The sequence below is a fragment of the Clupea harengus genome, chromosome 6 (genome assembly GCF_900700415.2).
Source record: "Clupea harengus chromosome 6, Ch_v2.0.2, whole genome shotgun sequence".
NCBI classification, from domain to species: Eukaryota; Metazoa; Chordata; class Actinopteri; order Clupeiformes; family Clupeidae; genus Clupea; species Clupea harengus.
In genome coordinates, this window is record NC_045157.1 from 23330765 (window position 1) to 23345761 (window position 14997).

Below are 14997 nucleotides of genomic sequence, written 5' to 3' on the forward strand. Positions count from 1 at the left end.
TGTACAACTGAGTGTGTCCATGAACGTAATTCATTTAGTCGCCTTACTCTTGTGTTCAGTCTTTGAATGCGAGGAGTGCTTTGCAAAACAGAGACCCCCCCCCCCACTCTGTCTTGTTTGTTCTCCTTTTCATTGATTTTTTGTCGCCTGGTTGACTGTAGCAGATAGTGTTTTAGGGTCTCGAAGACAGATTTTCTTTGAACTGAAACTGACCATAGTTCATCTTTCTACTGTGTATGACAGCCAGGTGATCTTTGAGGGCGACTCAGGACAAAGTGCATTGTGAATGCGTGCGTGTGAATGTGTGTGTGAACACATGCTGCATCTCACCTATTTGTGAGAGGACTGAACCAAAACACTTACCTCCTTCAACACTAATTTAAGCTCTGACTAAATAAAGGTAGGCTTTTAAAGCCAATGCATTTCCTCACTGATTAACTAGCGCACAACAAAAACTTGAGTGTTCCTTGTCTGATTATCCATTACAAAACAGCTAATTAAATTTGGTGAAGCACTTGTGGAGTGACTCGAGTAGGGGCACAGGTTTAGTGGGTTTGGTCTCCAGTGTACTGGTGGTGTTATGGAGGTATGCAGATTTACAGCACAAACAGTTCACTAGCCTTAAATCTGTGTTGACCCGATGGGACATGTATGGTGCCTGCAATGGGGGGCGTGTGTGTGTGTGTGTGTGTCTGTGTGTCTGTGTGTGTGTGTGTTTTATGAAAATGGGACATTTTCATGTTGGACTGCCTGACTGATTGCTTTGCCATCTGGATGTGTATGGATATATATGCTTTTGGTCTAAGCCTCTTGGAGATGTGCCCGTAAAAGCCGCCTTCACATGGGAGTTTCCACTGGTGGATGGGCTCTGTTCTTAAGTTTTTTTGATTTAAAGAGGGCTTTGGGGTTTTTAATAACGTGCAGCTGAATGTAACTCTTATGAAGAGCTGCCATTCTCTCTCTATCATTTTTTATTTTATTTATTTCTATCTTGCTCTCGCTTCCACTCTGTCTACCTCTCTCTCTGTTGTGCCATAGAGTAGCTCTGGTGGACGGGTCGAGGGACTTCAAGACGCCTGAGAGATAGAAGCTTATTGGTGGTGTTGGAATGAGGAAGAGGAAGGAGATTAGCTGGATTTAGGCCCTCAAAGGGACAAGCAGACCATGTGAAGGGATGTTAAGAAAAGAGAGATTGAGGTAGAGAGAGAAAGACAGAGCACAGTGTTTTTGAAGATTACCACTATAAAGCTCGGAGTATCAGACCCAGGAAACAGACTTAAAAAGCCAACTCCTTCAAGCGATGCATCGTGATCTGTGGCTGGAAAGCTGTTTGGGGGGGGAGGGGGTGACGGGGGGGGACGTGCCCCGTTCCCTCTGATGGTCTTGAGGTTTGCGGGCGTGGACTGAAAAGGGCTCTTTGGGCCCTGCTGAAATTTTCCGTGCTAATCTGAAAACTCCTGTGGTTATTTTGAGGAGTCACAGAATGGAGTGATTGACCAGTGTCCAAAGGCTCAGTAGGTCCAGAGGGCTGGCGGCGAGTGGGAGAATGGTGCAACTCTTCCCCCACTCCCCTGACAAGCACAGGGGCAGGGTCGCATGGGGACTTGATTGATCCGAGTGCTTGTGTGTGCTTGATGTGGATGAATGGAATGTCTATTGGCTGCCATTTAACACACTTTTTCTGCTGTCAATGAAAGGAGAGTGTTCAATATCGCATGGCTGTTTTTTCTGTTACAGAGTGGAAATTAAATGTTCCTCTATTGACATATAAACTCAGCCACTGCAAGATGACCAGGAGGTTGATAGATCTCATAAGAACGTAACACTTAGTCATACACTATTAAGTATGATGAAGAAGAGATCGTTGCATTTTTGTAGGGGTTTGTGTGTGTGCGTGTCTGTGTCTTTATGTGTCTGAGTGTGTGTGTGGCTGTGAGATTGTGTGTGTGTGTGTGTGTGGGCTTCTGAGTGTCTGAGAGTGTATGCATATGTGAGGACCAGATTGATTGGACCTTAATCAGAGAGACCTTCAGGCTGATTAATGCACAAAGTGAAAGGCCACTCATTTCAGCCCGAGCATCCTGGAGCAGGGGGCTTGGCCATGGCATCAAACGCTCTCCCTTCCCCTTGAACCACATAATCATACTTTCAGCACTGCTTGATTAACATCAAGGGCAGACTCCTTCGTATTACCCCTTCAGTACCTGGCTGCTCTCTCTTTCTCTGTATCTCTCTCTCTATATATCTCTCTGTGTGTGTATGTTTGTGTGTGTGTAAAAGAGAGAGAGAGATGTATAGATCTCTAGGCCTATTTTCCCCACATTTCATTGCGGGTTTTGTCTCACCTTTATTTAACTCTCCCTCCACTGGCCTGTCACATAAATCCAATGCAGCAGAACATGTTAGAACTGAGCCATTTTATGTCCCTCCCCTGGAGATGGCACGAGCAACTCAACTGTAAAGGTTCAATCATTGTCCATATATTTCATTTTCATGGCTATCATTCACTCATCCCTCCTTCGGTCTCTCATCCTTTCAGTCTTTTTTTTCTTTCTTTCTTTCTTTCGTTTTTTTTTTATTTTTTACAACTGCTATTATCCCAGTGGAGCGTAAGCATTTTGTTTTGTTGCTTGTTCGACAAAAGATCCTCATTAAACTCCCAGTTCGAGCCCTCCATATATCTCATAACCTGGTTCACTTTACGAGTGCTCTGGGCTAAGGCCCATCATCCCTTACATCCTCCTAACTGTGTGCATCGGGGTGGCAGGAATTCAAAGCATCCAGAGCAAAAAAAAAGGTTGTTTTAAGAGGTGGCAATGACATTGGGGAAGGTTGAATTACAGCTGTACGTTTCAGACTAAAAACCTCATGTTTGTGTATGTGTATGTGTGCATGCAAGTGTGTGAATGTGTGCGTGTGTGTGTGTGTGTGTGTGTGTGTGTGTGTGTGTGTGTGCTTCTGTCAGCAAGAGAAGGAGAGCGAGAGAAAGATAGCCAGGGGGAAACAAAGGTCTCTGTTCATACATGTGACCTCACCTCTCTGGCAGTGCAGTCATTTTACCTCCATGACACAGAGATTATCCCTGAGGGAGAACATTCTCTGCTCACCTTGCACTCCCTCCTCTGAAGGCTCATTTAATAAATGGCAGACACACACAAAAAAAAGATCCTTCCAGACAAATAGAATCCGTAATGTTGGTCTTTGTCAGCCAGGTGCAGCTCGAGCAGCCAGGAAAGAAAGGCATGTCTGAACTGTTCTCAGCATGAAGCCATGCTCGCTCCAGCAGACCGAGACAAAGGAGAACATATTTTTGTATAAATACAAACCCCTTGATCAACACCCACAGCTCACATGCCGTCTGCAAAGAATGTTATTATTGGTATCTAAAATACTGGATTTAAGTTTGTACGGGGTGTGATGAGTTCAACTTACTCCAGGTTTACTTCAGTGGAAGGCATGTGACTGAAGGAGTGCCTGACCCTCTTCGTTATGTCCACCTCGTTAGGAGTCAAACGGGCTTAACGAGCCGAGCCAAGGGCAGTTACTCGGAAGGGCTCTAGAAGTCGAGAGGCTGGCAGGAGTTGAAAGCGTGCCCCCGGCTGAGACAGAGGGCACGTACTGGGCACCTGACCATTTGGTACCCTGACCGACTGGCCTCTCATCTGGGCGCCAGCCGCTAGAGGTCCTGTGAAGTGAAGGGTGCAGAAGAGGGCGAGGGGGGGGGGGGGGGGCGAGCAATTAAGAGTGTACTACCGGATGACCTGTCTGGTTTCATCAGTGTACAGTGTGCAGAGAAGCAATACGAGGGCTAGCAGTTGGTCTTAAATGTGAGTTTGCTGGGTTAGGAAAGAGTCTCCACTGTCACCCTGCTGAGTGCAATGCAGGAGATTGCATATTGCATTTATAGGGCTGTTAATGCAGTCTCATTGAGTGAAAAGACACCCAATGATGAGATTGCATTGCTGTCAAGGCAGTCTATCTAAATTAAAACACATACCTGTTTTTTTTCAGTTTCCTGCTGTTTTTTTTTTAAGTTCAAATAAACATTCGGGTTCCAGAAGAGCTACTTTTCTTAATTTCAAGGACACTGTTTTTGGCAGAGAATGTTTATGAAATTCCTCAATTTTTTCAAATGTTTATCTTCCTCTGCCATTGCCACCCCTGGCACTTGCCCCTGCAGATAGAGAGAGAATGTGGAGTTGGCTGTGTGTGCGTGTGTGTGATTGTGTGTGTGTGTGTGTGTGTGTGTGGAGGAGGGGCAGAGGACGTGGCGAGGTGATGAAAAGTGGACTGTGCTAAGAGGCCTTGAGAGCTCACTCTAAGCAAACAGATGAATAAACTAACAAAAGCTGGAGTCAGCAGTGGCAGGGTGGAGGGGAGACCGAAGGCCAGGGTGTTCATCACTCCCGAGCTGAACAACAACCCCAGCAGCACAGCGCACATCCACACAGCAAAGCCTAGAATTCAGGGGTAAAAAAAACACACACACCGCATGGTAGGAAATGGAGAATCTTAAGCAGTATCTCAAAGAAAAGAGGGGCGTTTTCATTATGGCTGGCTTGTGATGCTGAGGTGAGTACTAATTAATATCAACACATCAGCCCACACTTCATTGGTTGTAGCACAACACCCGTCCAGGGACCCTCCCCCTTCCCTTTACTCTCTCCTGTGCCCACTCGCTGAGGCAGGTCCCCTCCTTAATAAACTCAACATTTTAAATTAATTTATTTCATTTTTTTATTGGCAGCATCCAATCTTGTTGCCAGCAGGCGGATGTCTAATTAAAGTGAAGCATGATTAATTAAGCTCATAATAAAACAAAGATGGACTAGTGTATTTTCCCCTCCCCCTCTCTCTTTCTCTCTCTCTCTCTCTCTTTTCTCTCTCCCTTCCTCTCTTAGCCAGCTGCTTGAATGATGTAAAGAGCCTCTCTTTGCTGACTTTTTAATTAAAGACAGGGTGTAAACAGCAGTCGCTGCCATATAGGCTTGGCTACGGTGGCCAGAGGGAGGGACAAGTGGTGCACATACCTCTCTCTGTCCCGGTGGTGCTTCCTGTTTGGACCTGGAGTATTGGAATAGCAAGTGTAAGCTGGGCAAGTGTTTCTGGAGAGTTGGTTTAACGATTTGTTTGTGTTTTTCTGTATGCTTCTGTGTGTGTGTGTGTGTGTGTGTGTGTGTGTGTGTGTGTGTGTGTGTGTGTGTGTGTGTGTGTGTGTGTGTGTGTGTGTGTGTGTGTGTGTGTGTGTTTGTTTGTTTGTTCTTCAGATGAGAGGATGCTGCAGAGAGCCAGCGTGAGACCAAACCCGACGTGAACGCTGACCCCCCTCCCCTCATCCTCCCCTTCCTCCACCTTCCACCCGTCCGCCTCACGTACTCCCCCCTCCCCACCACCGTCCCAGCATGCACTGCCCGTGCCGAGGGAAGCTGAAGCTCCTGGTGTTGTCTCTGAGCTCTGTGATTCTGCTGACATGGCTGTACCTGCTGGTGGGCAACCTGGAGAGTGAGTGCAGATTGGATCTCTCGACGCTTGTTAACCTCTGCTCACACACGTGGCAGACACACGTGTCTGCTTGCTTGTGTCTCAAAGGCCCAATCCCACCCAAAATATATAAAAAATAAAATAAAAGGTGTTAATCAAAATCTGAAAGAAACAGTGAATTGCTGTGAATTGTGTTAAAAAAAATCCGCATATATTTTAAACTCAGGAGAACCATTTTTCTCTATGCTGAATTACTACAACAGTGAACAACTAAAGCATAGAACATCAGGGCATAATCATACCTTAGTAATCTGCCAGGCTTGTCTTATCCCCTCCTAATCGTGGCTTTACTGTGGTGGATGGCAGGGACATCCACCGTTTCATAATCCACACTATTATTCTTAGTCTTCTTTTACGCAACTCAGTCAGCTGTAGGGAAGCACGTTAGTGCTGTAGAGTGGTGGCGATGCCTCAACCTCACCACTCACCCAGCCCCACGCACACTTCATCTCATCACAACAGAATGCTGCCACACCTCTGTAAGCGGATTGGTGATGCTAGTCTGAAAAAATCAATCTCTTTCCACTGCTGACCATAAGGAAATACATGACGTAATTTTAGCATGTAGACCACAGGGAAGGAGAGTATTGTGTTGAAGCTGATTCCCCTCCATAAACTGCTGGTTAAACAGATGTTGGTGTGGAACGTTTTCTTAAGACGAGAGTAAAATTGGTATTTTGTGAATACCTGGAATACCTCCACCAGCAAAAGATATGTTGCAATAGTGCTCATTTAATGTACTCTCTTCCTGTAATTATAATGATGTTTGTTATTAGAAAGAACGAATGTAATGACCGTATATTTTGTGAAATACTGAAATTGAAAACATGACATGACCAAATGAATTGATTTACTTAGGAATGAAATAGATCATTATTTTACTGAATGCATTGCTGAAAAATCCACAATGATTATATGTAAGATTCCATCTTTAATTATCTAGCATGGAATTGACACAACTTTTCAAATGAAGTAGGTAATTGTACAAAGACTTCATTTTTACATTTCAACTAGGTTAAAAGATTAGAAATCAAGATTAGTCAAATCCATTTTGTATGTATCTGCACCCCAACCACACACACACACACACACACACACACACACACACACACACACACACACACACACACTCACACTCACACTCACACTCACACTTGAGCTTCCGTTGGAGTTAGGTGTGAACAACCTCTGAATTTCACACTTGACGTGATAGAATGCACTGGTCCTTGGCAGGTGCTGTGGCATATGTGTTTGGGTGTCCACGTGTGAGCGAGTATGAGTGGCTGTGCATATGTGTGTGTGTGTGTGTGTGTGTGTGTGTGTGTGTGTGTGTGTGCACTCAAAACACATAAGGGAAAAAAAAATCAGACAGGAAGACAACACAAACACAAATACAAAATCCAAACCTCAGGGTTAAACTATGCCTCGCTTGTCGCTTGTCCAGACGGGCGTTCCCTTCTCCTCTCCCCCTGCCTGGTGGAGTCTACGGAGGCCCGGCTGCTGGAGCGGGAGGATCTGGAGTCACGCGTCCGAGAAGTGGAGGAGGAGAACCGGAAGATCCGTCTCCAGCTCAGCCAATCGCAAGGCCTGGCCGCGCAGCCTCCCGAGGGTAACTATGGGAACCAGCAGTGGGTGGCGTCAGCCGACACGGGTCCGGAGGACGTGGAGAACACGGCCGAGGAGAGAGCTAATCATAGCGACTGCTCCCGATCACCCACGGTGGAGAAGTGTGAGGTGAGTTCTTTTGGGGGTTGTAGTTCTGTGTTCATACTAGACAGCGGAAATGAATCAGAATCATATCAGCAATGTATAAATGATGTGAATTATGGTAAGTGGAAAAATGGTTGAAAAGGCAACATTAGTCATACTTAAATTTGATTGTTTAATGTTGTAGTGGTATTGCTAATTTTCATTTCCTCATTCTTTTCCGACCTGCAGCTGATCCATGTGGCGTGTGTGTGTGCAGGACACAATGCTAGCCGGGATGTCGTCACCCTTGTCAAATCTATCCTGTTCCATAGGTGAGATGGGTACATGGTCCTTGGCAGACTTCCTACATATTGCATACATCCTCTACATATTTGATCACATACCTACTCATCATTAGTTTCACTTCATCCCGCTCATGGCTCTGTGGTACTTTTTCCCTTTTGTAGGAGGAACCCTCTGCACTTTCACTTTATCACAGATACAGTGGCCCATCAGATCCTGAGCGCCTTGTTCCAGTCCTGGATGGTTCCGTCCGTGCAAGTTAGCTTCTATGATGCAGATGAACTCAAGGTGAAAACACTCCCACACGCACACACACATTATTGCGCTGGCTTATGACCTCCCGTTTTCAAAGCATACCACTGACCGGCATGTGTCACTGTCACTGAGCCCCCCACACTCCTGCTGTTAGGCCACAGGCATGCATTCTTCACGTCTCTGTGAAGAGAGGAAGGAAACATAAACACATTTTCCATCCAGTAAACTAGACATTGCATAGGTTCACAAACAAGGTCACGTTGGTGTAACAGTTGGAGATAGGTAGTGGTCCATAAGGAACTGTGTATGAGAAGATGAGTGTTTAACTACATTCTTTCATATTATAAAGCCAATATCCACAGCACCCGTAAAATGTTTACTCCAATATATAGCTGAAAGATTTAACTGGTGGTCTTACTGTTTGATTACATGGCTCCATATAAGCGTTATGTATTTTGGCTCAGCTGCCAGGTTCTACCACTGACTGTGATATCCGTTGGCTGCATGCCTACTCCAATCATGGGCATTTTACAGTCTCAGTTTACACACGAGCCAAAGACTGCTGTTTTCTGTTTATCGTAGTATGCAAAGTTGACAGAACATAATTTTCAGATAGGTTGTCTTACACCAGTATTGCAATAAGAGTTAATTTATCTTCTTCATTTTGTCTCTCTTTCTTTATCTTTCCTGCTGGCTGCTTTGTTCTCCCTTTTCCTTCTTTGTAGTCTGAGGTATCCTGGATACCAAACAAACACTATTCAGGAATTTATGGCCTGATGAAGCTGACCCTTACCAAAGCCCTGCCCTCCGACCTCTCCAAGGTCATTGTCTTGGATACGGACATCACCTTTGCCACTGATATAGCAGAACTGTGGTCCATCTTTAGGAGGTTCACAGGTTTGCAACTCAAGTCAAACCACTTCCACGTAGTTAAATAATTCATGCTGACCTATTCAGCAGTAGTTAAGCAGTCACTGCTTCTAACTTGCACTGCATATGCCAGTATAAATTCCTGCTCTCATTCCTCGTAACCTTGGTATGCCCCCTGACATTCTGATTTCAGAGAAGCAGGTGATTGGACTAGTGGAGAACCAGAGTGATTGGTACCTGGGCAACCTGTGGAAAAATCACAAGCCATGGCCTGCGCTAGGGAGAGGCTTCAACACAGGTCAGTGGCTCTGAGAATAGAAAGCACTCACGATGGCCATGTGGACGAAAAAGAGCTTTTGGCACTCATTGGCCACTCATTCCATAGTGTACATTTGGCCACAAAGTGTGGGATTGGATACAAAGGAAGGCTGAATTCCAGGAATGCAATTGTCACAATACCCACTGATTACAATGAATGTTTGAGGCAAGAAGTATGTCAGAGTTATATTACCCCTGTGATTCATATGGACTGAATGAAATGACTATATGTGTGATTTATTTTCTGTTTGGTTGCTATAGGAGTAATTCTGCTGTATTTGGAAAAGCTCCGTCGGATGGGCTGGGAGCAGATGTGGCGTCTGACAGCCGAGCGTGAGCTAATGAACATGCTCTCCACCTCGCTGGCCGACCAGGTCAGCTACAAGACTGAACCACTGTGATTAATCCTGGATTACGCTCACTGATCTGTCTCATACGGCCTGTTTTTTGAAGGCAAATCCATTTTAATGAAGGACAGAGCAGAGACAAAAATGATCATTATATTTATATTTAGCAGATCTGGTGTGCACCTGAAACATCTGCATGCGTTAATGCCTGGTGTCAGCCTGTTAAGTCATCTGAGAACTGTTTTATTCTTTTTGTTTTAAATATCCCACAGGACATCTTTAATGCCTTCATAAAGCAGAACCCCGTCCTGGTGCACCAGCTGCCTTGCTTCTGGAACGTGCAGCTGTCGGACCACACGCGGTCTGAGCAGTGCTACACCGAGGTGTCTGATCTGAAGGTAGGAGCAGAAAACAAACTCGGTGGAAAACCCGTTTAGATCAAAGATCTCTTTTGAGACGCTCTGTTCTGTTTGTGTTTTCAGAAGGGTAAACACTTATTTATTTATTTATGTATTTATTTAAAAAACGATATATGTTTTGGAGTCATTCATGATTTATCCTCTGGTAGGCCTCAGTCAATAAATACATTAAATAAATACATTTTTTATTCTGTCAGGTGATCCACTGGAACTCCCCCAAGAAGCTGCGAGTGAAGAACAAACATGTGGAATTTTTCCGCAACCTTTACCTGACGTTCCTGGAGTACGATGGGAATCTTCTTCGACGGGAGCTCTTTGGTTGCCCCAGCCAGGCCACCTCTGAGATCACACAGGTAGGATTAATTTCTTATTCATGACTAACACTCAACCTGATTTCAAAGTAATACAGACTGTTAGCAATTTGTGTGAAATATGCATTTTTTTTTACTGTGATTTGTATAGTACGTTATTGTAGAACTGCTTTGTACTGCATTCCTGTAAATTACAATTGCATCATGGGAAATTATACATGAAGGAAGTAGAACTGATGTCCTGCATTTTTTATATGAATCTCACTATTGCAATGTGAAATCACCAAAAGTGTGTCTAGCTGAATGATAAGGATGGCTGACTTGAAAACAGACACGCTCAATGATAGGATTTAAGTCTCGTTTGAGGCATTTTTTGAACAGTAAAAATAGGCCTTTTCCTACTGTACTGAAAAAATGATTACAGTGACTAATTGTTGACTGAGTCATTTGTCACACTATGTCTGGCCAATAGCTGCCAGTAGGCTATTGTACTTTTTACAGGAAATGTTTAACAGTGCAGTCACACATTATAGTGACATTAGATGGTAGTGTTCTGCACTTTTTAAAGTCATGGCACCATGATTTCTCCATGATTTTTGCCTCACTGGTCTTTGTTTCTGTCCCCAGCTTCAAGGAGCTTTGGAGGAGCTTGATGAGGATGACCAGTGCTATGAGTTCCGACGAGAGCGAATCACATTGCACCGAGTTCACCTCTACTTCCTGCAGTATGAATACACACCAACCAATGATAACACTGATGTGACTCTGGTTGCCCAGCTTTCCATGGACAGGTAATGAATACCTCCATTTTGCCTTTTATTTTCCGGGTGCGAAAGGGCTTATGTTGGTGTAACAAGCTGTAATTTAAGTTTGTGTGGGATGCATAATTTAGTGGAGTATCAAAGAAACCCACCAAGTCACCGCGGGCGTGAAGCGCATTAAAGCCCTGTCATCTCTGTTGGCTCCGTTTGTTGCAGACTTCAAATGCTTGAGGCGATTTGTAAGCACTGGGAGGGCCCCATTAGTTTGGCTCTCTACATGTCTGATGCCGAGGCGCAGCAGTTCTTACGCTACGCCCAGGCCTCCGAGGTGCTCAAGAACCGCAAGAACGTTGGCTACCACATCGTCTACAAAGAGGGCCAGTTCTACCCGGTTAACCTGGTCCGCAATGTGGCCCTGCGCAATGCCAACACACCGTATGTGTTTCTGACTGATGTGGACTTCCTACCCATGTATGGCCTCTATGAATACCTCAGGTGAGTGGCTCATATTTTTGGGAGGTTATATGTCCATGCTTATGTTATGTCAAGTTTGACTGGATGTATAATGTATCTGATACACTAGATTAATATTAATGTTTTGGTTTCAATTTAAACATTCATCTACAAAGTATGTTTTTATTAAAGCATGTAAAAACACCATCATGTGGATGAATGTCATTCAGGACATTGACTGTAACACAACTGTGTCCTCATTTACAGAAAATCTATTGTTCAGTTGGACATGGCCAACACTAAGAAGGCTCTGGTGGTGCCGGCCTTTGAGACTCTGCGGTATCGCCTCTCCTTTCCCAAATCCAAAGCTGAGCTTCTCTCCATGCTGGACATGGGGACCCTTTACACCTTCAGGTATAGCAATTGACCTTTCTCATTTTAACTGGGGACACTATAATTAATTTTTTAATTGTACTTCATTTCTTTGTTCTCTCACACTCTGGTCTAGTTTTGAAGAATGTTGTTAAGTCCTTCCATATAGTTTTTACCGTTATATTGCATGAATAAAATTCTCTCTCTCAATTTAATTCATTGCTATTTAAAATGAATTACCCATACTGTCAAAAGCTGGATTAGAATCCTATGTGGTCAAGGAATCAGCTGTACATTATCTTGGAGTGTTCCATTTAATTATAACAAGTGAATACATTAGAAGCTGACTTGCCTGCTCTTTCACCATTGCAGGTACCACGTTTGGACCAAAGGCCATGCTCCAACTAACTATGCCAAATGGCGGACCGCCACCACACCTTACAAGGTAGACTGGGAACCAGATTTTGAGCCCTATGTGGTCGTCCGAAGAGACTGTCCAGAGTATGATCAGAGATTCGTGGGCTTTGGCTGGAACAAAGTGTCACACATTATGGAACTTGATGCCCAGGTAATGAAGACTCATTCTTGAAACACTTTATATCAGCTTTGATATTACATACTGGTGTCATTAGCTAATGTTGATGAATTACTTTTTTTCTTCATGTGATAATTCCCCCCCCAGGAATATGACTTGGTCGTATTACCAAATGCCTACATGATCCACATGCCCCACGCTCCAAGTTTTGACATTTCAAAGTTCCGATCCAGTCCAAGTTACCGGTACTGTCTGACCACGCTCAAGGACGAGTTCCACCAAGACCTTTCAAGAAAGTATGGCTCTGCTGCGCTTAAGTACCTCACAGCCCAGAGAAACATCTGAAATCAGCCCCTTATGTACCTCACCACGTAAAGGGACACAAGCCAGTCCCAGAAGGCCCCTTGGTTCAAATGCTGCTCCGAGACAGATTGGTGTCCAGACATGGGACATTGCTGACTGGAATCACCCCATCGACTGAGTGATCAAGTGAATGACGGTGCAGGTTGTAGGTGTTATTTATGTTGAGTTTTGAAAGAGTTTAAAGATATCACGCAACCTTAACATGCCCTAAAATCACATTTATGGATTGAACTCATAAAAGGACAATTATATGCTTTTATTTTTAAAGCAGTGGTCAAAGAGTTATATAAACAAGAGAAGATTAACACTATGTGTGGCCAACCACATTCTATTAAAGAAGGAGACAATGAATTCAATCAAGACAAGACATCGCTGACAATCAATCAGGGCTTTTTCCATTGAAATGCGGCTCCAACCCAGCTAGATCCGATGGTGAAGACCGGGCTGGATCTGATGGAGAAGACCCAGCTAGATCCGATGGTGAAGACCCAGCTAGATCTGATGGTGAAGACCGGGCTGGATCTGATGGAGAAGACCCAGCTAGATCTGATGGTGAAGACCGGGCTGGATCTGTTGGTGAAGACCCAGTATCAGGCAATATATTGGTTCTTAGGTATGAAGCTGTGGACAAATGAACTAAAGTTTCCTCGGATTCTACTGATTGACTTCTCAGTGAAAGAGGCCAGTAGGACAGAAGAAATGTTTAAGCCTTACTTTCTCAATATTTAAAATATTTAAAGCAGCTTTTGTTTTTGTTTTGGGTGTACATGATCAATGAAAAAAAAAAGAAATATATGTTTTGATTAAGGTGTTTGAAAATCACAGTTTTCTTTTAATTTCAACATTTTAAGCCCGTTGCAGGAAAGAATATGTTTTTCTCCTGAAGAGAATCAATGCTTGTTGAGGTTCCCTGATAGACTCTAAAGACTGCTGCTGGTACACTCTTCTATTAAGTAAAACTGGCATGTCTAATCATCTGGGAACATTTAATATTATTGTCATTTACTTACCGCTGCTGGCACTGCTGCGTTGCATATCAAGGCATGCTTACCACCCTACCCAATATCATAGTGCTTCTGACAAGGCTTATGTCTCTCATAGTTGCTTTCGTCCTCTTGTCCCTCCTCTCTGTGGAGGTCAATGTCTGGCACACTTCTGGCACACTTCTTACACCACAGGATTTTCTGTCACCAGAGAGAGAAAAATGTTGATCTGTTTTCAATGGATTTAGAGATTTTATTTGGGACCACTGAATTCTGAGAATTAATGAATCTCTCATTGTAATTTACAATCCAGAAGGATCTTAAAAGTGCCAACATCCCCGATGGCCTGATGGATGTGGCAAGTTCAAATCTGAGTGTGCCATATACTCCAGCAAGTCTCCGTTCACACACATGCCGTCTCTCAACAATGCAAAACCATTCAATTATTCTATACAATCTTAATTTTAACGTGTCAAAGATGTCTTATAAGGGACAGATTCTCAGTATCTCCTATGTAGTGGGACAACACTTATGTACAGCCCAAGGACTATTGTGTAAACACTGATATGATATTCCTTATTTACCACTGAATATGTATATGGCTTCCATCTCAGCCTCAGTTAACCCTTTCAACACCACATATATTCCTCCCAGTGGACTGTGCAGATTTGCGGTAAATGCTAGTGCCTTTGCTGTATTGTGAAACTGGATATTGATTGTACTGCTGTACGCAACGATGGGGCCTGCAAGACCACAGGCACTATATTTATTATTGTTGACTTAAATCAATCATATTTTTTTATGTAGGGTACAAAGTGCTTTAAATAAATTTGCCCTTTTTCTACAACCGTGGCTGAGGGGTTTTGTGTTGTCTTCAAAAGAGCTGAGCTTATCAGATCTGAGAGTGTGATTGTATGATGACAGCAGCCAGACTGTCTGGGTAATCTTGATTGAAGCTGTGTGTGGAGGTCATCAAAGAAAGAGTACATCTGAATAGGTCTAAACTGGGCCATGGGGACAACAAATAAACATGGCTGGGGATGTTAAAAACAGTCCATGGACAATGTGAATGTGATTACTGGCTTAAAAGAATGAAGTTACAGATCTTATTTTCTTTTTCTTTGCATTTAGATGTGGTAGATGTTAATCATAGAAATTCATAGAAATTCTCCCTTGGACGTTTGGAGCCTTGGGAAACATAACAGCATGTGGAGGCATACTTCTCTCTGTCACTACAGATGCTTTGTGGATGCCACATCATCCACACATGCTCAGACACACACACACACACACACACACGCACACACAAACACATATTCGTCAACAGAAAAAAAACAGGACAGTAGTTCTCTGTCAGCGAGTTGGATTGTGACAGGTTAAAAATGTGCACTTCAAGGCAAAGAAATGAGCTTGTCTCTCGTGGATATATTGTTTTTCTTAAGGAAAAGCAAAACTGCTGGCTTGGCAGTTTATGTAG

General features: G+C 43.8%; 1 protein-coding gene across 2 annotated transcripts in view; it reads left to right on the forward strand.

Moving 5' to 3' along the window:
* large2 (LARGE xylosyl- and glucuronyltransferase 2) overlaps nt 1-13695 on the forward strand; it is a 32971-nt gene extending 19276 nt beyond the window's left edge. For both annotated transcript variants that reach the window (XM_012830690.3, XM_031569486.2), the window contains 14 exons: nt 5268-5502; nt 6986-7275; nt 7480-7562; nt 7698-7821; nt 8514-8685; nt 8852-8956; nt 9238-9350; nt 9596-9721; nt 9940-10095; nt 10681-10844; nt 11031-11309; nt 11535-11681; nt 12012-12207; nt 12322-13695. In XM_012830690.3, coding sequence (XP_012686144.1) covers nt 5403-5502; nt 6986-7275; nt 7480-7562; nt 7698-7821; nt 8514-8685; nt 8852-8956; nt 9238-9350; nt 9596-9721; nt 9940-10095; nt 10681-10844; nt 11031-11309; nt 11535-11681; nt 12012-12207; nt 12322-12519 — 2253 coding nt within the window. In that variant the 5' untranslated portion in view covers nt 5268-5402 and the 3' untranslated portion in view covers nt 12520-13695. The remainder of the gene's footprint in view (nt 1-5267; nt 5503-6985; nt 7276-7479; nt 7563-7697; nt 7822-8513; nt 8686-8851; nt 8957-9237; nt 9351-9595; nt 9722-9939; nt 10096-10680; nt 10845-11030; nt 11310-11534; nt 11682-12011; nt 12208-12321) is intronic.
* The last annotated feature ends 1302 nt before the right edge of the window (nt 13696-14997 follow it).